Below are 22,219 nucleotides of genomic sequence, written 5' to 3'. Positions count from 1 at the left end.
ATCATAGCGGCTAAGATGATCAGGCACATGGCTACAATACATGAGCAGGGCACAGAAAGGAATTGGCAAGAATACCAGAGGAGCGAAACACCAGCTGCTGGTAGACAGAACAGTCACCCAAGACTGCAACACCAGACTGACCAACCTGTACACTGCCTGGATTGATTACAAGAAGGCCTGTGTCTCCTAGAACTGAACAAGATCAACAGGACCCTAAGAGCCTTCATCAGGAACTCAATGGGGATGTGGCGTACAACACTAGAGACCAACTTCAAGCCCATAGCACAAGTCAGCATCAAGTCCGGGATCTACCAAGGAGATGCTCTGTCCCCACTGCTGTTCTGCATAGGCCTGAACCCCCTCAGTGAGATCATTAACAAGACTGGCTACGGATACCGACTATGGAATGGTGCAATCTAGGGATGGGTATTGATAAGATTTTCACAATTCCGATTCCATTTTCGATTCTGTTTAACGATTCGATTCTTTACCGATTCTCTTATCGATTCTTATTTTTTTAAAAAGAGAACACTAAGGTCGATTAGCTTAGAACTTTGTTTTATATCTTCTCTTTGAACAAGATAGACATTTAGGAGTAACATGGCCTTACAAACCCAACAGTGAGATCTTAAGAGATCCACAGCCTTCGGCGCTTCAATGGGGTGTCACAGGGTCCCCAGGAAAAAAAAATGTAAAATAATAAAATAAATATTCTTCTGTAGCATTAACAAAGTATAACATAAATTATTCTGTAGCAATTACACAAGAATATCCAGTAATGTCCCTGCCTACAATTAAACACATTCACTTACCGGAAATCGGGGGCATCTGCTGTGGCAAATGGGTGCAAGCCTTTGACCACAAACTTAGTCACTGCTCGGTGACATTCGTCTATCCTGGCCTGAAAGGAGACGCTACCGGTAGACTGCAGCGAGAACTGCCAGCATCTGAGCCAGCCAGACTCTGTCTGTCTCTCTCATCATGGTCACCTAAATGCAGCGCACAGTAATGGCAGGTTTTGTAATAAGGCAGATCGCGCTAACATAATATGCACTGTTAGTTGATTATTTACCTGCCGCATTAACGGGAGAGGACGTGCAAACGTTACCGCTGCTGCTGGGTTGAGATTCACGAGTCCGGAGCGGAATTAAAAACACGACATTCATTTAAGGTTATCGCGTGTTTTGTGAGCAAATGCTTTTGCATATTCGCAGTGTTTCCTCCTTTAAATGAAATATCTACTTTGCAAGTATTGCAAGTTGCCCTGTTGTCATCCGTTCTCGTAAAGTATAACCAAACTTTTGAGCGTTTGAGCCGCTTAGGCGCCCTGCCAGGTAAATGACGCTCCGCAACGTGGTGACGTCATTCGGGGCGACTGGAATCGATAAGGGAATCGTTTGCAAAAATGGCAAACGATTCCAAGGAATTGAAACAGTGGGAACCGGTTCTCAACAAGAACCGGGTTTCGATACCCATCCCTAGTGCAATCATAGGCCACCTCCTTTACATGGATGACATCAAACTGTATGCCAGGAGTGAATGAGACATCGATTCAGTGACGGTAACAGTGGTCCCAGTGGTAATCGGAGCAGTGACTCCCAAGCTAGGCAAGTGGCTCTAATAGATCTCAAGAACAACATCCGAGATCTCTGTCCAGAAGAGCTCAGACCTAGGAACAGCAAAGATACTGCGCAGGACCCTCAAGCTCCCAGGCCTCTGGTAGAGGACCCGAGCTTAAAGGATAGACCGCCTGCAGGAGCGAGAGGGTTTTTTTTAAATATAATGTATCAAGTTCAAGCTTGGCAATGTTGGCTTGTTAAATGACCATGTGCAAATGACTTTGTTGCCTTGGTAACTGGTTGAATTCATATTATCCTCGTATTTGCTAACTTGAATAGCTTTCTTCCATCTGCTTAACGTCATTTCCCTGCTTACTTTCTCCTACCTGTCCACTGGATTATCTAACTAAGACCAAAATGTAAAAAAAAACATTTTCTCCTTACATTTTGGTTGAAAAAATTGTATTTGTGGAAGACACAAAAAACAATAAAAACAGCTTCACTAATGTCTGCAAACACAAAAACTGCAAAAGCATTTTTGTATAGTTTATGAGCAAGTGTCTGGAAGACTACTTTCCTCCATATGTCTGCATGTGGGTGGCAGGAATTCAATGTCTGATGTACAGGATGATGCATTCATTATCTCGTAGTAAAACTTTTACAACAATACATTGTTTTTACCCAAGTAAGAAGACATTATCGGCTTGGAACGTGTGCCATTTAAGGACGAAAGAAACAGCAGGGTCTAGGCAATGCATAGTTACATATATTACTTCTGTTATAGCCCACATTTTATATAAAGGCTGACTCATACACAGAATAAAAGAACAAGCTTACAAAAATAGCTCACTACTGCTCAAAGTTACATTTATTTACTTTTTTAAATGAGGAAACTATATACTTTGTGTAGCCTAAATTATACCTCTTTTTGAAAATGGTGAGTAAATTGATGACACTTTTATTAATGTCCCTAATTGTATAACTTTGAATACACGTGCATATACAGAAAAAAACCTTAAATTTTATGAATGTGAGTGTCAGTGTCAGCTAGAGCGCTTAGGTAGAGGCTATGTGATAAAAGACTAAGAAGAAACACTTCCATGTTTACAAAGTAACAGACGTGAGTTGAAAGAGGACTGGTTTTATGTAAGTGAGGTTTTTGAAAGGTATTTACCACCTCCACTCTGCAGGGTAAGCTCCTTGCTTATTCATGAGCTTGTAAACTATAAATAAATCCCTTTAGTCTCCAAACGGCGGGTGAATATGGATGAGCACCTTTCATTCCAAAAATGAAGAAAACTAAAGAAGTCTCTCAGAGTAACAGACAGGTAAAAGTCAAGAGTGCTGTGATGTGATGAGGCAATTTGCTATAAATTCTGTTTAATGCCAGCACAGCCACACAGCACTAAACCTTCTAATAAAAGGCAATAAACAGTTTTATTTCTTAGAATTCACTTGAAGATATTATACTGTGTATTCCATCTGATTTGGTATTAAAAATATATGTAAGCATCAAACTAAATATCAATATGTATTTGTAGGAGCCTACATGTTGGACCTCATGTTGATTAAAGAAAAGTTAAATATTGATCTGCCACCTTTGCCCTCCTGCACGAGCTGATGTTGAGCATTTTATGCTACATAAAAAGGCATGTTTCTTAAAGCTAATTGTCCCATAATTCCTTAATGATTCCTGTGGCAGTTTTTTTAAACTGTTAGAAACCTTCAATGCCTCTTCTGCCTGTCGCACTTTACGGGTGTCTTCTAGTGGCAAAAACATTTGAAATAAATAGAAAGGTTCTCCGAGTGTGTTTTCAACCAAGGCCAATGCCCTATTTCACAGTTTTAGAGAAAATGATCCAGATACTCAGCAAATTTTCATGGGTTGAAATCACCTCAATCGGGGGTGGATGTAGCTCAGGAGGTAGAGCAAGTGTTTATTGTAACATTGGCGGGTCGATCAAATATCCCTGGGAAACGTACTATTCCCAAGTTTAATGTTTGCGAATGTGAGATGCACTTACATAGAAAAAAGTGTTTGTATTAATGGGAGAATGAGGCAAGTTGTACAAAGTGCTTTGAGTGCTATATTTTACCATTTGCATCAGCAGTTATTAACTTTAGCCTGGCACTTTTTATGTGATCTTGCTAACCAACAGCAAAGATCACACTCTTAGAATCAGGATACACCACCTCATATGTGACGCCACTGTCAGTGCCTGCATCCCATGGGATGAGGTCTGTCTCCAGTCTTTGGACCCAGCCACACTCCTTGGTACAGAGGTCCTCTCCTGACAGCCCCACATTCCAGTCTGGGCTGGGCCCAAGCATGGTGAGGAAGGACATCAGGTGACGGGTCCGGTCTACGGAAAACTCTGCTGAGGGAGCTGCTCGCCTAGGAATGGTGGTGGGGAAAGAAATCACAGAAGGTAAATAATTCAAACCATATCCTAAGTATTACTGTAATGGTAGAGCATAATAATCTCATCATTATATCCAACATTCAGCTGTTGCAGTTTCAGTGAAAAACAGCCAGTTTTGATGTCATAACCTCTGATCTATGCTGCATTGCTAATTGCGCGATAATTGAGGCTCTAAAATATCCAATTAGCGACTGAAAATTGCTCATCATTACAAATTCTCTTTGCACGTCCAAAAGGTAGTGAAAGCACTAAGCTATTCTGAATACAATAAAGTAAGCAATTTGAACTTTCTTTAAAAAAACCCCCCAAAACAAATCATCTTAATTATCATGTATTAGCCAAGACATATGTGCAAACACAAATATCTCAGAATCACCTGACAAGTCTGCAAACAAAATACAACAAAATGAGCCAATGCTTCAGATGCCCAGTGAGTGTGTGGAGGTATAGCTGTGCAAGCATGTGTGCGAATGTTCTCATTAGTAAATATAATAGTGCCACAATATATCGCAAATGACAGACAACGCTAGGAGGGGTAATTAAACAGATGTTTGGTGAAAGATACAGTACATTAGTGTGTGTGTATGTGTGTGCGTGTGTTCATGCTCATGCAGTGCTGAGGGCTACAATTGTGATAAGTTTCTAATTGCTCTTGAACTAATTCCAAAGAGAGCACAGGATGCCAGAGTGTGCAACTATTCAGACAAGTGAGCCTGGCTTTGAGAGGCGCATAAAGAAAACCATCATAAAACAATTACGAGTACATTTATTAAAATGTATGCATTGCATTACAATAGTATCTGAATTTTAATTATAATACCAAGTTCACTGAGTGTGTCAGAAATGAAACTTTTAGCCAACGTTTAAATACTCTTCCTGCAAATTAAGAATTTAATACTGCTCATCAGGAAGATTAGGTTTTGGTTTTTTGTCATTCGTGGAGAGGTCACGATGTCTTGAAATTGCCACCATGTAATCAGTAACAAAGAAAGAAATATGAATCTCGTTCTGCTTTGTCTTTTGAAGACAAAGAAGTAAATCAATAAAAACTCATTCTTTGCCGCATTGCTTCAAACCAGACAGATTATTTTATGCTTTACAAAACAGACACTTTAAAATAATTTTGGCTTGAAGAAACAATCTTTTCAATTGGACAGATTGATTTAGGGCCTAGAAAATAACATATTTTAATAAACTTACAGAACCAGGTATTTCAGCTACAGGAGATGCAAACGGTCCTGCAAAACAAAGGTGAACCTAACAACAACAGTGGCCTGAGTTGGCCAAGCCAAAGATACATAAACATGGGGACAAAATTTTACATTCAGGAAAAAAAACATGCAAACGGCACAATTATGTCTGGCTAAATGTTCCCTAGCAAAGACTGCATGTATAATGCATGAGGACGCGAGATTAATGGGCCATTGAGATTTGTCTCCTAATGGAGACTCCCTTTAAACTTGGCTAACTCAACATGATAAATAACGTTAAACACATAACCCAGTCCCAATTTTGGTTCAATATCAGCTCCAAGCACCACATTTTCACTGCTTTCTTTCCTGCGGACATGTTGTAAGATAAATATATATTTCCTGGTGAAGGAATACACATGCTACCTGGTGAGCCACACATTAGTATTAACACAAATGGAACCTTGCAGTGGGGGAAACTGTATGAGTCACAAATAGATGGTATAAAGGATGGACGTACCTTCTGGTTCAAAGGTGAAGCCAACTTGGAAGTGGCTAAAACCAGACATCCTTTTATTGGCCACCAGGTGGCGATACCTGTGGCTGCAAAAAGACTTTCAGTCCTCTAGAGCAGCGGTCTCCAACCTTTTTTGCACCACGGACCGGTTTAATGTCAGACAATACTTTCACGGACCGGCCTTTAAGGTGTTGCGGATAAATACAACAAAATAAAATGATACGACCAAGAAAACAACTGTGGTATTTTGAAAATATAATAATAAATGCAAATTCACTGTGTAATTGTGTAACTTTATTAGCAGCGTCCTCCTGAAATGTGCCAACAACATTGAGAGTAACATCCTCCTCTCTGCCCCGTAACCTGGTCGCTATGGTAACGCGTAAATATTTCTTTCAAAATAAGACACACAACTACAAAACGGGAAAAGACCTAGGGAAACCGAGTTAATGATAAAAACCCTGAAAACCATAAATTTCACACACAAGCCTCAACTCTTGCGGCCCAGGGGTTGGGGACCGCTGCTCTGCAAGTCTGTGGGCTCAACCCCTCATTCTGGATCATACTAAATAAAGCATCAAGTCCATCCATCCATCCATCTTCATCCGCTTTATCCGAGGCCGGGTCGCGGGGGCAGCAGCCTAAGCAGAGAAGCCCTCTCCCTCTCCCAGCCACCTCCTCCAGCTTATCCGGGGGAACACCAAGGCGTTCCCAGGCCAGCCGAGAGATATAATCTCTCCAGCGTGTCCTGGGTCTGCCCCGGGGCCTCCTCCCGGTGGGACGTGCCCGGAACACCTCACCCAGGAGGCGCTCAGGAGGCATCCTTGTCAGATGCCCGAACCACCTCAACTGGCTCCTTTCGATGCGGAGGAGCAGCGGCTCTACTCTGAGCCCCTCCCGGATGGCCGAACTTCTCATCCTATCTCTAAGGGAGAGGCCAGCCACCCTTCGGAGGAAGCTCATTTCTGCCGCTTGTATCCGCGATCTCGTTCTTTCGGTCACTACCCACAGCTCGTGGCCATAGGTGAGGTAGGGGCGTGGATCGACTCCGGTAAATTGAGAGCTTCGCTTTTACACTCAGCTCCCTCTTCACCACGACGGACCGGTGCAGCGTCCGCATCACTGCAGCCGCAGCACCAATCCGTCTGTCGATCTCCGGCTCCCTTCTCCCATCACTCGCGAACAAGACCCGAGATACTTGAACTCCTCCACTTGGGGCAGGAACTCATCCCGACCAAGTGGGCACTCCACCCATTTCCGGCTGAGAACCATGGCCTCAGATTTGGAGGTGCTGATCCTCATTCCCGCTGCTTCACACTCGGCTGCGAACCGCTCCAGTGCGAGCTGGAGGCCTTCACCTGATGAAGCCAACAGAACCACATCATCCGCAAAAAGCAGAGATGAGATTCTGAGGCCACCGGCGAAAGCCCTCCGCCACTTGGCTGCGCCTTTAGAAATCCTGTCCATAAAATTATGAACAGAACCGGTGACAAAGGGCAGCCCTGGCGGAGCCCATCACCCACCGAACGAGTCCGACTTATTGCCGGCAATGCGAACCAAACTCTTGCAACGGTTGTATAGGGATCGAATGGCCCGTAGCAATGGGCCAGACACCCCATACTCCCACAACACCTCCCACAGGACACCCCGAGGGACACGGTCGAATACCTTCTCCAAGTCCACAAAACACATGTAGACTGGTTGGGCAAACTCCCATGCACCCTCAAGTATCCTTGAGAGGATAAAGAGCTGGTCCAGTGTTCCGCGACCAGGACGAAAACCGCATTGTTCCTCCTGTATCCGAGGTTCGACTAACGGACGAACTCTCCTTTCCAGCACCCTGGCATAGACTTTCCCAGGGAGGCTGAGGAGTGTGATCCCCTGTAGTTGGAACACACCCTCCGGTCTCCCTTCTTAAAGATGGGGACCACCACCCGGTCTGCCAGTCCAGGGTACTGCCCTGATCTCCACGCAACATTGTAGAGGCGTGTCAACCAGGACAGCCCTACAACGTCCAGAGCCTTCAGGAACTCGGGGCGGACCTCATCAACACCAGGGGCTCTGCCACCAAGGAGTTGTTTAACTGCCTCAGTGACCTCGCCCCCGGAAATTGGCGGGTCATTCCCCTCATACTAAATAAAGCATCAAGTCTATTCTGTAAATTTTAGACATTCTAATTTTGAAAAAGGATGATTAATCCAGGAATTGCATTCAGTTTCACAATCAGATTCAAGCCTCGGTCATCACATCCGGTTTCAAAGCAACAAGACACTGTGAAACGCTCATCTCAAGGCTTAAAAAGCAGACTTCACAAACCAGTGTCTGACATCACAGTAGCTACACCCATTTTTTATACAGTCTATCACATCGCATTGTCACAGTAATTTGCATTCATTTAGCTGGTCATGCATCAAATGTCTAAATGTGTGGGGGGGTTTTTTTTTGGTCCAAAGTTGCTGTTTTCATTCTACACTGCTATTAACTAAAGGTAGGCCATCTATCAGCAAGAAAAAAAAATCAATAAATACAATTAATTTCACTTTGATCAAGCCGCGAACTAAATTGATTTCCACTGTTATGAATTGAATGAATCAAATAGCCTATAATCAATGTTCAAGTTTCAATTTTTCCACTTGAACGTTCAGCTTTCACACAAACAGTAAAATAAATACGTTCACTTGTGAACTCAAAAGATTACGAATTTTCTGCAACACTGTTCTCTTATTTGCAACCAGTGTTGCTTATTGTTTTTAAATTGTTTGACCTTCTTTCTATCACCTATTTCACTCATAAAGTCTGTGTCTGAAGCGCTCCATCGGTCTATTCTGTACTGAAGAAGAGTCAAACATCATATTAACCCAGATTAACAAAAAAAGTCAATAACTATGTTCAGGATACCCATTGTCTCTGACTGGGATTCTTTTTTGTCATTTTGTCAGTTAATACAATGTTAAGGTAAATAATAAATAATACACAAATAATTAGGTAATATTAAAATAAAACAAAAACTTTAATCAAGAATTTAATTTTATGGCTAATGTCTCACAAGTTCAATTTAAATTTTCAATATTTCCAACCACATCTTTCCAAGATGCACCTTCGCCCTTGAGCCAAACTGACACTGAAGATATACTTACAGGTTGAGAGGCTGCCACGCAGGCCACTGAGCCTTCGTTTTAATGACGGTCAGTACTTCATCTCCCTGCAGAGAGAAAGACAGAGAGACATTTACAAGAAGTCATTTGTCGCTAAATGGATGACTGTAAAGGGACAAAAAGAAACATTGACAGAGAAAAGGACAAAATTGACAAATTGACATGACTGAGGGTGAGTACTCTCATCCAAGGACAGCAAAGCGTATTCCACTTTTCAAAGGCTTAAGAGCCTGGACAAAGTGTGTCTTATCAGGACAAAATGACTCGATGCTGTCTTATAATAGCTGTCTGTCATTCTAGCACAGAGCCACGCTTTAAACTCTGCACAGCACCCATCACTCTCTATAGTCTCTCGGTAGCATTATGGCCACTTTATGGACCGCGCAACACATTATCTATCATAATGCATCGCGTCCAATTATTCAGCCAAAAGCAGGAAGACAAATGATGAATTTAGTGTGGCGCAGCACTTGATTAGAACTGAATTGGAAAGTCGAAATGTGCCCTTTCTGCTTTAATAAGAGCCTTTATTGTGTTTTCTCCACCTCAATCTTTTGTCTCTTTCTCTTTAAAAGACAAAGACACACACACACACACAACTGAATCAGTTTGGGATATGCCAAAAAAAAAATCCCTTTTTCTGGTTGACTGAAGGTTCCACAGTCGCCTTGAAAGCCTCCTCTCTTCCTCTCTTCCCTGGGGCAGTGAGGAGAAGGAGTGTGTGTTACTGTGTGTGTGCGTGTGTGTGTGTATCTTGGTTGGTTGGTTGTTGGGTGTGCGGGTGTTTGCATGTGTATGTACATGGAGGAAAACTGGTGTACAAGCAAGTGTCCATCTTCACTTCAGAGTAGCCCGTGGCTCTGTGACTTCTTTGGCTTCAGACCCCACCAACCTCCTCTCCCTCACACACACACACACACACACACACACACACACACACACACACACACACACACACAAACACACACACACACATGTGCGCGCGCAGATATTTATATGACTACAAAGAGCCAGGGGGACAGAAATGCAGTGCCATCTCCAAAAGCTGCCACGATGGACTCAAAAGAGACAGACTCATAAATAGAAGGACACATGAGCCATGAACAGATAACCACACAGGAAGGGTGTCTTCCACAGAGACACCAATAATATATGCGTTTTTTTCATTTGCTTTCACTTGAAGAAAATCTGCTTTTTGTGTTTCTTTCACGAATCCACAGTAGCGCCACAAAGTTCAATAAAAAAAAAGCTTAGGAGAAAAACAATTTTGTCATGATGACAAAAAAAAGTATCTTGATTGTATAATAGACAACAGAATGCTTTGATTTTATCATCCATCAGCATATTAATACACAAGCTCTCCTCATTTATGTGGCGCTTTCTTCCAAAGTCATATAAGATAGGAAATGATCCATGCTACAGCAGCTTGGTGTGTCACTGAATACATTTTTTCCTTGTTGCTTTAATGAGACACAGAGCAATGACTCATTTCACATTTCAGTGTCATTTTAGTTTAACTTTAGCTACTGCTCTCACACTGACAGAGGACGGTTTAGGAAAATCCAACAATTCCTCATCACAGAGTCTAAAACAAAACTGTACTGTCACCATCAACTGGTAGCACAGAGATACGCAAAACTGCTTCCATTAGAGCCTTAACACAATGCAATTGCAAGACTGGACACAGATAACTTTTTTTAACAGCCTGATAAAGTCGGGATTTGGATTTGGAGGCCGACTGGGTGGCACAACCACAACTCTGCCAGCCACATTGTTTGGGTGCTTTGGGTATTGCCCTTTAATTTGTGTTCACTCTGTTTAGCTGTGTTTGGATTTACACACCACAAGCCAAGGAGTACTTTACAAGGATCCACATTTGATGAGTTCAGAGTGACCAAGCCGTCTCACTATTGCCAAAAAAAACGTGGCGTGTTTGGGTGCCAAGTACAGAGAACTGGAAAAAACACATTTAATTACCAACATGTAGGGCTATTTAGTTTTGGATGATTAGGGACAAGTTATAGACAAAAGTTAGTGTCAGTTTGCAAGCAGACCAACGTTTACAGAAGATGTGAAGGGAGCGAACAACTAAAACGTATTCTTACTGATGAAATGACTGTTTATTTGATTTGCTGACTGGTTAACAATCAGTTTGTAGAAGATTATTATATCTCTATTATTGTAAAAGTTAATAAATACTGTGTAGAACATTTATACACATGTAAGGTTATTTTAAAGGTAAACCAGACATTTATAAGACTTTTTACTAGTCATTTATCCATGCATACAAAAAGTAGTTGGTTAAGTTTTTCAAAAGATTGGGTTTTTGGTTCAAACATGATGTGAGTGGAGTGAGTCTGGTCTCACTTTTGCACCTCGTGTGCATCTCTGAGACATCAGCAGCTTGGACTAAATGGAAATGACACAGGGCTCGCTGACCTGGCAAGAGGGATTCTCGTGATCTTGTGAATCGCATAAAGAATCCAGCTGCCTCAGATGGCAACGGGTCAAAGTTGTCCAGCAAAGAAGGAAAGAAAAATGCATGTGGCTCAATTTGAAAAGCAGTTTCAGCATCTTTTCATGTAGTTTTGCAGACTTCTTATGCCCAACAAGGTGTCAAAAATCAGTATTTGATCAGGTAATTTCAACATTACATGTAATGATTCAGTCCAGGCTTTAGGAGACAACAAAGTGGTCTGTGGAAAGATTGAGGTAATCAACACTGGTGTTGTTTTAATTTTGTGTTTCACAGCAAGGAGAAGGTGGGTGAAGGATGCACTAAACACATTATGTACATTATGTACTTTTTTTCCTGTTCAAATTACGGATAATAGGCTACTAGTTCTTAATATGAATAAACTAAACATGACAAAACATTTGTCTATGTTTCATCTTTCTTGTTTAGACATGAGAAACTCAGTAATTACACAATTTATACTTTCAAGAAACACATTCTCAGGATAAACATGATGAAGGCAATTTTCTCTGTCGTTCTTTCACCATCTGCCATTACCAGACACTCTGAATGTTTTGGTTCAATTTAGGCTAAAAGAAACAGCACTCTGTTCTTGTGAAACACTCCTGCACATTTTATGGCAGACCTCAGCCAATATCACATAATGCAAAATGCTTTGTGGAGGCTCATAGGAGATGCAAATCTTCCTGTAATGGTCTTGTTTGTTTATGGCAATTATCGTAATGGCACAAAATGACTGTGATTTAGTAATGTTTAAATGCACATTACATTTTCACGAATGTTTTCGAGGAGAAGAGAAACAGGAGAACAGAAGGACAAGGACACGGATTTGGAGACGCTTGTTGGGTAAGGACAGAAAACAGGAGGGAAAGATTCTGGAGGAAGAAAAAGAAAAACGACAAGCATTCATAAAGTGAGACAAGAAGGACGAAAGGAGAGGGATTTAAAAAAAGAGCAAGGCAGGAAATGAGAAGACTGAATTTAATGGTGGAAGAAAATGACAATCTGAGAGGCTCCGGACAGGATAGAGGTTAAAAAGAGATGCACAGATAGATTTAGTTTGATTAAAATGACCTTACCTTCATCACACTTCCCTAGCGTGATAACTACTCCCTCCATGCTTGTTTTTTTCTATATTAGGTTTGGGAAGCCTTTTCAAAACAACAGTATAAGCTCTTTAGGGGCAGTTTAAAGTAAAGACTGCTTTGTTTTATTTGAAATTTGTCACTAGCCTAATTTTTGGTCATTTCGACCATGCCATGATCATAAGAGATGGATTTTGCTATTGTAAAACAGCATCTCAGGGAGTAGCTTATTGAGGACTTGAGGCAAAATGAATCAATTCTCTGCACAGTTAAACTAGGCTGATCACCATCTGATTCCAGGTACATACCTATGTAATGCACAGATATGAGACTGGTATTTAGTTCTCATCTAATTTTTGGAAGGAGAAAATTCAAAAACAGGCAACAGGAACAAACAGGATTTAGGATAAGTGAGAAACAAGGTGATGAACCAAACAGCCAAAAGATTAGGCCGCTGACAGGTGAAGTGACTAACACTGATTATCTTGTTGCAGTGGCATCTGTCAAGGGGTGAATTACATTAGACAGCAAGTGAAAAGTCAGTTCTTGAAGCTGATGTGACAGAAGCCCAAAAAAATGGACAAACATGAGGATCTGGGCAACTCTGACAAGGACCAAATGATGATGGAACACCCCCATATCTCAACATGTCAGCATGCAGCTGCTTTGGTTTTATGGTGATGATTGACTGGTGTACACTACAGGCCCAGTGTAAACTGTACTCCAACACACTGTATTCAAGTTTAGTTAAATGCTTAAGTAAATATGTTGACATGTTCACTGTAAGAAATCAATGTTTTTCTCTTTAATATTTCACTTTTCCCCCTTGGACGCCTACTTTGGGTAACCCTTGTTTCTTTTTTCTGAATTGAATGGTTCAGTCATATTTCAGGCCTGATTCCTGAACAAAATGACGGGTTGTTAGTGAGGTTGACCTCTGCTTATACAGCTTACTAGGGCTTCTCTTGGAAAAACCTGGGACCGTTTCTAATGGTCATCAAACCATGTCTTTATTAATATATACCGAGGTGTCAAAACTCATCATTAAGACTACAGGGGAGGTGGTCAAAACTTATCTTTATGGGGGAAAGAGTTAAGAAAGATTCCATTTTAATCAAAGTTTAGTATCCTATTTTTCAAACCCGCACTAATCCTAAAGGAAAGTGCAGGCTAATGAGTTATAATAGGTTTTACATATCAACTAGAATACTGGAAATCAATTAATCCAGTCTCAGCTGGATTTCATGCATTTGAACCAACAGATCATCATCTCAAAACCTCAACCTCATGACATACCTAAGTCATCACTGGTGATAACCCTAACCTTAACTCTCACCCTAGGCTACCAGAATATTTCATTTTTGTTTTTATTAAATTCTTCTTCCAAGTCTTGGCACCGCGGAACAAAGAAAATAATAATTGTAACTGAAATCCATCTAAAACTATTTTACTATTTCCTCTCTCCAAAAAAAACGTAGGGTTCGGGTAAAAACAAATACGGTTAGGATAGGGTAAGAGTTTGGTTTATTACCTATGTTGACCTTCATTACCATGAACACATGGTAATAGTTTTAACAAATGTCACTGGTGTAAAAGTACAGCTCGGTGTGTGAAGTCAGGGCTCAAGACAAAACCGCTTGCTGGTTTGTCTAGACTATAACTTAATCTAAATTTAAGTTAAATTAAATTAAAGCTATCCAGAAACTAACTATTGTTAGACTTTGGTTGATGAAAGCTCCCTACAGTCTTTTCATTAGTAATGCAGGCAACGAAAAGGTAGAAGAGACGCCTTTGGGAAGTAAACAGTTAGCAGGTGGATGAATCTTCTCTGCCACAGCCTTTTGTAAATGAATTAGAATCTTGCTCTGTTGAGTTGCTAGGGTGGCTAATTTTAGCACTTAAAGTGAGAGTTGAATGGGGCTGCTGTACTGAAGTGCCAGGGTAACACAGTACAGACATCCACACAGACATACAGGTTGGCTAAAAATATACTACATGCAGACAATTATAATAGTTTATTATTATATATTATTACAATACATTTCTTCTTCTCGCCTAATCAACATCACAACATTTTTTAAGACAAATGTCTTCTACATAGATGCACATTTACTCATCTGTGCAAAGTGTTGAACTGAGACCCACTCTAGGGTGAGCGCTGCTCTGTCAGAGACTTGATGTCATTCGTGTTCTGTCAGACTCTACAGCAGCAGGTGTCACAGCAGTGAAGAAAAAGCTGAGGCCCAGGACATATATTACGGCAAAATTACAAAGATTAGTGAGTGACACTGCTGGCAAACTCTTGGGCACACGGAGCCGAGGCGAAAGCTTGAGGAAAATGGTGCTGTGACTCACTGCTGTCCATGCGGCATCTGAGCTGTGACACCAAATATAACGTCTATATCTGGACAATCAGACTGATGGATGGGAAAAATGGTGACAGGGTAAAAGCAAGAGACAGCGACAGAGATCTAGAGCGATGCCGAGAAGATGGATAAATATGAAAGCAGAGATGGAAGCTCACCCGACGAGCCAGTGTGTTGCATATTTTTACCAAATTAAAAACTGAATGACGAAGGCAGAGGTTGAGAACTAATGTTTCCCATTAGGGCAAAAAAAGCTTTTAAAGTCAGTTCAGCCATCAATAAATAAAACAAGAAATAGCCAGGGGTTGAAATGTTTTTGCAGTAGAATAATTAAGAAAATCATCCCATGATTGTCCAGAATGGTTTCTGCATCTTGCATCACAATAGCTTAATGGCCAAGGAGGTTCATAAATGTTCACAGATTTTTTGACATAGCAGAACTTCAACCTTTAGCCTTTACGCTAATGAAGGCTGTAAGGTCTTAATCAGTTATGCCAGTCATATGTGAAGATTTGATCACTTACTAAACTGCTGATGCACAGGGAGAGATCCCTCAACCTTTGCTCATCCAGTGTCAGGTGTGTTTATGACCTTTTAACCTTTTCCCAGAAAGGAGTTTCAAGTTTTGATTTTAAGTACTGGTCTGCCAATACTGTGTCTCAATGCATCTTTTTTACATTCCATTGTTACAGACACATATAATCATCAGCATCAAAAGACGACACATAAACTTTTATAAGACTTTTTCAGTCTTTAACAAAGACTCGAATTCAGCCTAATTTTATAAATCAATACATATTTAACCAGCAAGCAATTGTGTTGTACTGCTGTACTGTTGTATCAAAACGCAAATGCAACCTTTTTGTTCTTTTGACATTTTTTGATTATGAAATGATTACGATTAGTGCATTCACTTCAGGTACACACACTACTATTCGATAGCAAAAAATCTTTTTAATATTGCATATATTTAATATTGCAGTGAAAAAGTGTTTGTCCTGGTTTTTGGCATATTTGTCACATGTTTCAGAAAGTAAGTAAATAAAAAAATGCAGTTTTTAAAAGACAATTTAATTTATTAAGAGAAAATGTTATCCAATACAAGTATAGGAAAGAAATGAATCCAACCAGGAATTTCATCTCATTCTCCAATGTGAGAGAAGAAATGAGACGTATGTCAGACAACTCTCCTGGTCTCAGAATCAGGGGGAGGAGTCAACAAGATGGGTAGTGTTTGCTGAAGAAATGTCTCTGAGAAGGTTAGGTTCAAGTTAAAGCATGTATGTAAAGCATCTTAAAATAATCTCTGGTTAGGGTTGTGTCTTTCTGCAAGAAAACAGTTGCAGTACTGTAGCTATTATCTGGAGTCACGTTCTTGTCTACCTGTTCAAAGCTCCACCAAAACTAGTTGGGATTGCAAAATGCTCCACTACATATATATGTAATGATCAGCTGCCTTTTATAGCTAAAAACAACGCTATAATATTGAACCAAAATACATTCCCACTCAGCTCACAGACAGTTGGGCAGGAACTTGGGGTCATATTTTGATTATATTTTATCGATATTTAGTGGAATTTTCTCACAGAGAGTAATCCTTCACCACTGATTTCCAAGACAACAAAAAGCTACAAAAGTCCACATTCTGGGGCACGTGGGGCAGAAACAAAAGTCCATGTCCTTTTGTGGATTGCTTTTTTTTTTTACACTTCATTAGTCCTTTCTGACTCTTGGCCACACAAATTTGCCTCTTTGGATACCGTGATTATGTGTCCATTGACAGTGACAACACCAGCTGAGTAAACTGGTGGAGAGCAGCTGTGCTTGAAATTTCATATTTGTGGTGCAATAAAAAGGTAGAACCGGAGCCCCGTCGGTGTGCAACCCGTTCATCTTTTTCTTTTTGTCATCTGCTTGTTTTCAGCATCTGCTCTCATTTTGTTGTCAATATATGTTTATTTTTGTATTGTTCAGACAAAGTACAACTGGTACAGCTACCAGGTGTACAGCTGAAATCCATGTAAACATTTGGATTATAATGGAGATTAAACCAGTTGGGTCTGAAAAAACCAGCCAGTCACATTAGTTGGTAATTTAAAAATGCCAAATCAATCCTACAAAAACAAAAACTAAACTAAAAGAAACATTACCAAAGGTGAAGACACAGAGATACAGAAGGATCCTAGAATTAAATAACACAATAACTGAACTGTTTTGAGTAGGATTTTTAAGATTGGAATCAATACAGATACTTGGTGATTTAAAAATTCAATATATTTTTATTTTTTTTTTCTTTAGAATAAATGAGTTATTTTTGAGTCCAGGATATTGGCAAATGGCTAATTATGACCGATATAGCCAACCTGCCCATATATAGGCTCTAGTTGCCATGGCGATATTACACATTGTTTGAGTGATAACCTTGTAACATAAAACAATGATCATTAGCAATATGTGTCCTGTCACTTCTCAACCATCTTTGAAACACCCCTGGGGAGGAAGCCAATCTCTCAACTGAATTATATATTCTGTTACACTATCCAATGGGATGTAACGTCTTGAACAGGATCACCAGTCAAGTCTGGTTAAAATAACGTCAAAAGTCACAAAATAGCAGTTGTAAAGGTTTTATTCTCAGCACAACAGCATGACTGGTTAACATGCTTCCTACTTTTAATGGTTTAATAACTTTTTAGTGACAGGTGGGGCAACCCTCATCTCAGCAATTCAGTTAGTAGTTCAGTACGTTAGGTGGCAATTATTGGGAAATACATTGATGGAGGAAGAGGGCGTAGACTCTAGAAAGAGTAGCTTGTAGCAGTTTTTAAAAAATAATACATAAATAAAAATAAGTTGCCTAATAAGAGCTCGTTCATTTTAACCTGCACAAACTAAACTTAGAATTATTTCCTGTGACCTTCATCACTTTTAATTATCCGATCAAACGTTATCACTAAAACATCCATTTCCAAGGTGTAAAGTACACATTGTTGCTCCTACATTTAAGCTGCCCAGCACCCAATAATGGATCCACTCAAGCGTAGTATTAAACATCCATTTTTTTTACCTTCATCAAAACAGGAATCAGCAGAGGGGATTAACGCGCACGAGGGGAACATTACATTGTAACTAGAGCTGCAACGATTCATTGAGCAATTCAAAGAATTCGATAATAAAGAATTCTGGACACAAATTCTTTGCTGCGATGCTTCATTTAACACACGGCTCTATAACGCGCCGATGTATTAAACGATGTAAACGCGAGCATTTCACCCACGTTCATGACTAAAAACAGAGCTGCAGAAGTACAAATACTTCATTCAGTACTGTAGTAAGTAGAATTTATTAGGTATCTGTACTTTACTTGAGTATTTATTTTTTAAACATTTTGACACAGATTTATTTTAATAAAAGTGTATATACATATATATACTTTTATTTGACTTTGATTGTACTTGAGATTATTTATATAGTTTTGAATTTAAGAAAAAAAACTTTAATGAAGCATGTAAAAACAATCAATGTTGTTGTTTTTTTTGACTGATGTTATTTGCAGTTATTAAACTTTAAAGCACTGTAATTTTTGTGTCTTTTCTCTTTTGAATATTTATTATTGCTCATTAATAAGACAATAATTCATAAGAATAAGAATAATTAATAAGAATAAGAATTTCTTATGCGATTACTTGATTAATCGATGGGATAACCGACAGATTATTCGATTATTATAATAATCTCTAGCTGCAGTCCTAAGTATAACATTTACAGATTTTGGAGTACATTTTCTTTGTCAGCTAGATTGAAACATACTCATGTGCACAGGACAGAGGCAGACACACAGGCAGCCTGCAGCATTCCTGCCCAAATCCCCTCAGTGATCTCAGTTCTGCCCACTTATCACTCAGCTCACTTTGGAATGAAGTTTTGTCTGCAGGGACTCTGCGACAAGAGGCTCTGTATTGTCTTTCTAAACTTGGTCTAATAAAGGAAAATGAGCCTGGGGACTCTGGGAAAAGGTGTCTAATAAAAAATCAACACTGCACTAATGCAATTACAATTGCATGGGGGCTGTGGAACTGTAACTCAGTTGGATAAAATTCCCAGCTTAGGTCAAAGTGTGGGAACACACACACGCACAAACACACATCCTCTTCTCACATACACATGCTGCACAAAACCCCACTCAGGAAACCCATTTTGGTTTTAGGTAAAGGTGAGTGCACGATGAAACAATCTAACCTTTTAGAAACAGCAATTCTCATCATCTTACAGGATATATCTTCAGTCATTTCTCAGATATTATCTTGCATACACACACAGTATCTCAGCTCAGGAGGTTATTTATCAACCATCTGCGACATCGATATAAAGCCACGGGGCATTTCACATCATCTGTCCAATTACATTGTAATTTACTTGTCCCTCAAGCTAGGTGCTGTAATTGTACTATACAATATAGCAACCAGTGTTCCCCTATAGCAAAACCAAGAACAGATTTCAAATAAACAAAGCCAATATCTCCTTTCCCCTGAAGACTCACTAGTTCCAAATCAATCATATAATGTGTTTTTTTCCCAAGACAACTGATGGACTGTGACAGTGAAATGTTTTGTGCTTTAAATGTTTCTCATTTTAATTTTGCTTCTGGAAAGTTTGTTCATTTCCGTGTACATGTAAAACCCATCATAACTCATATTCCAGCAATTTGTGTTAAATTTTAATAGTTCACATAAAACACACATATTGGATGTCAGCGTTCAAAATCAAAGTAATGGAGCAATAGAAACCACATTAGAAGTGAGACTTTACGACTGCGTTTCTAATTGTAAAGATGCCACTGGCAAATGTTGTAATGTCAGCATATTAAAACACGCTGTTTTATTTGATGTTGCCAATTAAAGTCCTGGTGTTAGTACAGAGAAAGAATTCCCGATGGTTTAGGATTTATAGGTGTTAGATCTGCTGTGACAGCAAAAACCACACCCACTGTTTTTAAAGCCACAAAAACTTTCAAATCTGAAGCAATCCCCAATAACACTGAGTATCCACAAGAAAGGTTGAAGAAGAAGAGCAAGGGGAAGGGGGTGGTTGACCAGGCAAATTACAGCTTTGGCACAGCGTCCTGGCTGGATTAGTGAAGCCTGGAAAAAAAATCTCAGGGGACAGAGATTTGTCACACTGGAGAGGAAAAGGTCCTAGCAAGGATAGTAGAATGGGACCAGAACTATCAACCACAAGATTATTTGACGACTAGGCCTTTCACCATCAGTTTTCTGATCCAGGTAAAGTTGTTAGTTCCATCCTTGTTACTTGTTTTAATGTAAAAACACAAGTAGCTTAGCGGCACACTTGTTTGGATCTCAGGAATAGCCTTCTCTGAGATGAATACAAAACTTCCTGTTAGCTCTTGTTCAGAACAACGACCATCTTTTGAAAACCCAACATCCTGTCAGAAGCTAGAACAGACTCAAAAACTCTTTCAAATACATCAACAACTTAAAACTTGTCATATAAGGTTGGCACAACAAACAGCAAAACAGCAACTATCTCAGTTCCCTCCACTTTGGTTCTTGTTTCTATCTCACAGCTCCACAGTTAAATAACCATTTTGCCAATTATAACATCACCTCATGAGATCAGTGGGTCCCACACTGTAATCAAAGAGACAGCCTGAAAGAGCTGATAAATGGGCTGTTCCGGTAAACTCTGCAAAACAGTTCCAGCTGTGAAAACAGTGCTTAATGCGGGCTGGCCCCTAGTCTGAAGCCTTACCAAGGATATTAAAACCTAGTGCTGAATGTAGTGTCACATGTAATCTAGAGATGGTTTGACAGAGTAGAGTAGAACAAATGCACTGAATCAGTTAAGCAATCTCCTTTGTCAGAAAAACCCAATTTCTTTTCCACTTACAGTCACAAACAGGTCTGGGTGCTACTTGGAGGAAAGTACTCAACTTGGGAAGTCACCTGGGAACTAAATATCTTTTAAGCCTTTTTCTGTTTGCATTCCCTCTAACTAACAGGAACAGTGAAATCGTGCAATAGCTGGCCAGCTGCTGGTTAAGCAAAGTCACCTCTGATTGTTTCTTACTTTCTAATCCTTGTGTGGGTTCTCTCCGAGTACTCCGGGTTCCTCCAAAAATCCATACTCATGCATTAAATAGGTTAACTTACAGTTCTAAATTAGCCCTCTCTGTCAGCCCTGTAATAGACTGGTGACCTGTTCAGGGTGTATGTCGCATTCGTCCTATAAGAGCTGACATAGCTATATATGCAAAACTGGAAGGCAAGTACCACAGTAAAGGGTTGAAAGCACAGCTGAGTGAAATAAAATGGCTCTGTATAATTTATCCATTTGCCATGCAAACTACTTAGAAACCAATATTTTTGTTTTTAAATTTGTGACGGTTTCAAGTATACTTTAGTTGCAGTGATGTGTGACCAGATCTAGAATTCACTCAGTGCGAATCACCTCTGGTTGGGCAGTGGTGAACCCTGACAGGGGCCCTAAGTCAGTGAGCATCCCCTTTATCTGTCTCAGAAAAGCACGGCTTCCCATGTCTGTCTTCACGACATCATGTGTAGTTTTAGAGGCCTGTGTGCTCCATTACTGTATCATTCAAGCAAGTACTGATGTCAACCCGAGGGACTTTTTAAAAATTCTTAAATCTAAAGCATTTTTCTAGAGTAGGCAAATATTTTAAAAAATAATTGTTATGCTTTCCAGACCAAGTTCTTACTGGTCAGACAATCAAGTCCAGTCTCCATCATTCACCAGTACTGCCTTTGGAGCACTCTGGAGCATTTTTATTACAAATACTTGAAAATGAACATGGTTTGCTATGAGGTACTGTCCTACAAATGAGTTTAAGTTTCAGACTTTGTGAATGAAATTAAGGTATCTTGTTAGCTGGTACAGTCTATGGATGTAGCTTGCTAATTAAGCTTGTTAATTTTTTTTGAATTACATAAAAGTGGCAAAAGCTACAGCACAGAGGCTTCAAAATGCTCATCCACAAACCAGCGTGAGACATCACTCTAGCTGTGTGTGTCTTTTGTACTGTCCAAAGATGTCTTTTTACAATCTACTGAGGCTAAAAAGGCTGGCAGGTAGAGTCACTTCACACACTTTGGCAGACTAACTGATTGTTTTAGGAGCAGGTAGGATTGCAGCCAGGATTTTGTTGACTGCAGCCAAAGTGATTTCACATGGGCCTGCCCTCTCCAAACCATTAAGGGTACAGGAAGAAAGGCAATACTTTAAAAAATGATTTGAAACCATAGCTTTTCATGACATTTAAACTGTGGTTGCTTCCTACTGGTGTAGCTTGGTATTTTGGAACAAAACTGGCATCACAACACTGTGATGGTTCAGTGTTTCAGTGCCAAAAATGTTTTGATTTGTGTGTTGGTGTGCACATCTCCTGTAACCCCGAGGCCTGGTAATCC

At 40.0% G+C, this 22,219-nt stretch overlaps 1 protein-coding gene across 1 annotated transcript in view; it reads right to left on the bottom strand.

The window, feature by feature from the left end:
• Nucleotides 1–22,219, bottom strand: part of spon1b (spondin 1b) — a 107,584-nt gene that overhangs the window by 24,436 nt on the left and 60,929 nt on the right. Inside the window, exons 7-8 of the mRNA XM_031738308.2 lie at nucleotides 8,827–8,891; nucleotides 3,753–3,954 (exon numbers count right to left, since the gene is read on the bottom strand). Of these exons, the coding sequence (XP_031594168.1) occupies nucleotides 3,753–3,954; nucleotides 8,827–8,891 (267 nt within the window). The remainder of the gene's footprint in view (nucleotides 1–3,752; nucleotides 3,955–8,826; nucleotides 8,892–22,219) is intronic.

The sequence above is a fragment of the Oreochromis aureus genome, linkage group 7, assembly GCF_013358895.1.
Source record: "Oreochromis aureus strain Israel breed Guangdong linkage group 7, ZZ_aureus, whole genome shotgun sequence".
NCBI lineage: Eukaryota > Metazoa > Chordata > Actinopteri > Cichliformes > Cichlidae > Oreochromis > Oreochromis aureus.
The sequence above is the reverse complement of the archived record's forward strand: the minus strand, read 5'-3'. Positions and strand labels throughout refer to the sequence as shown.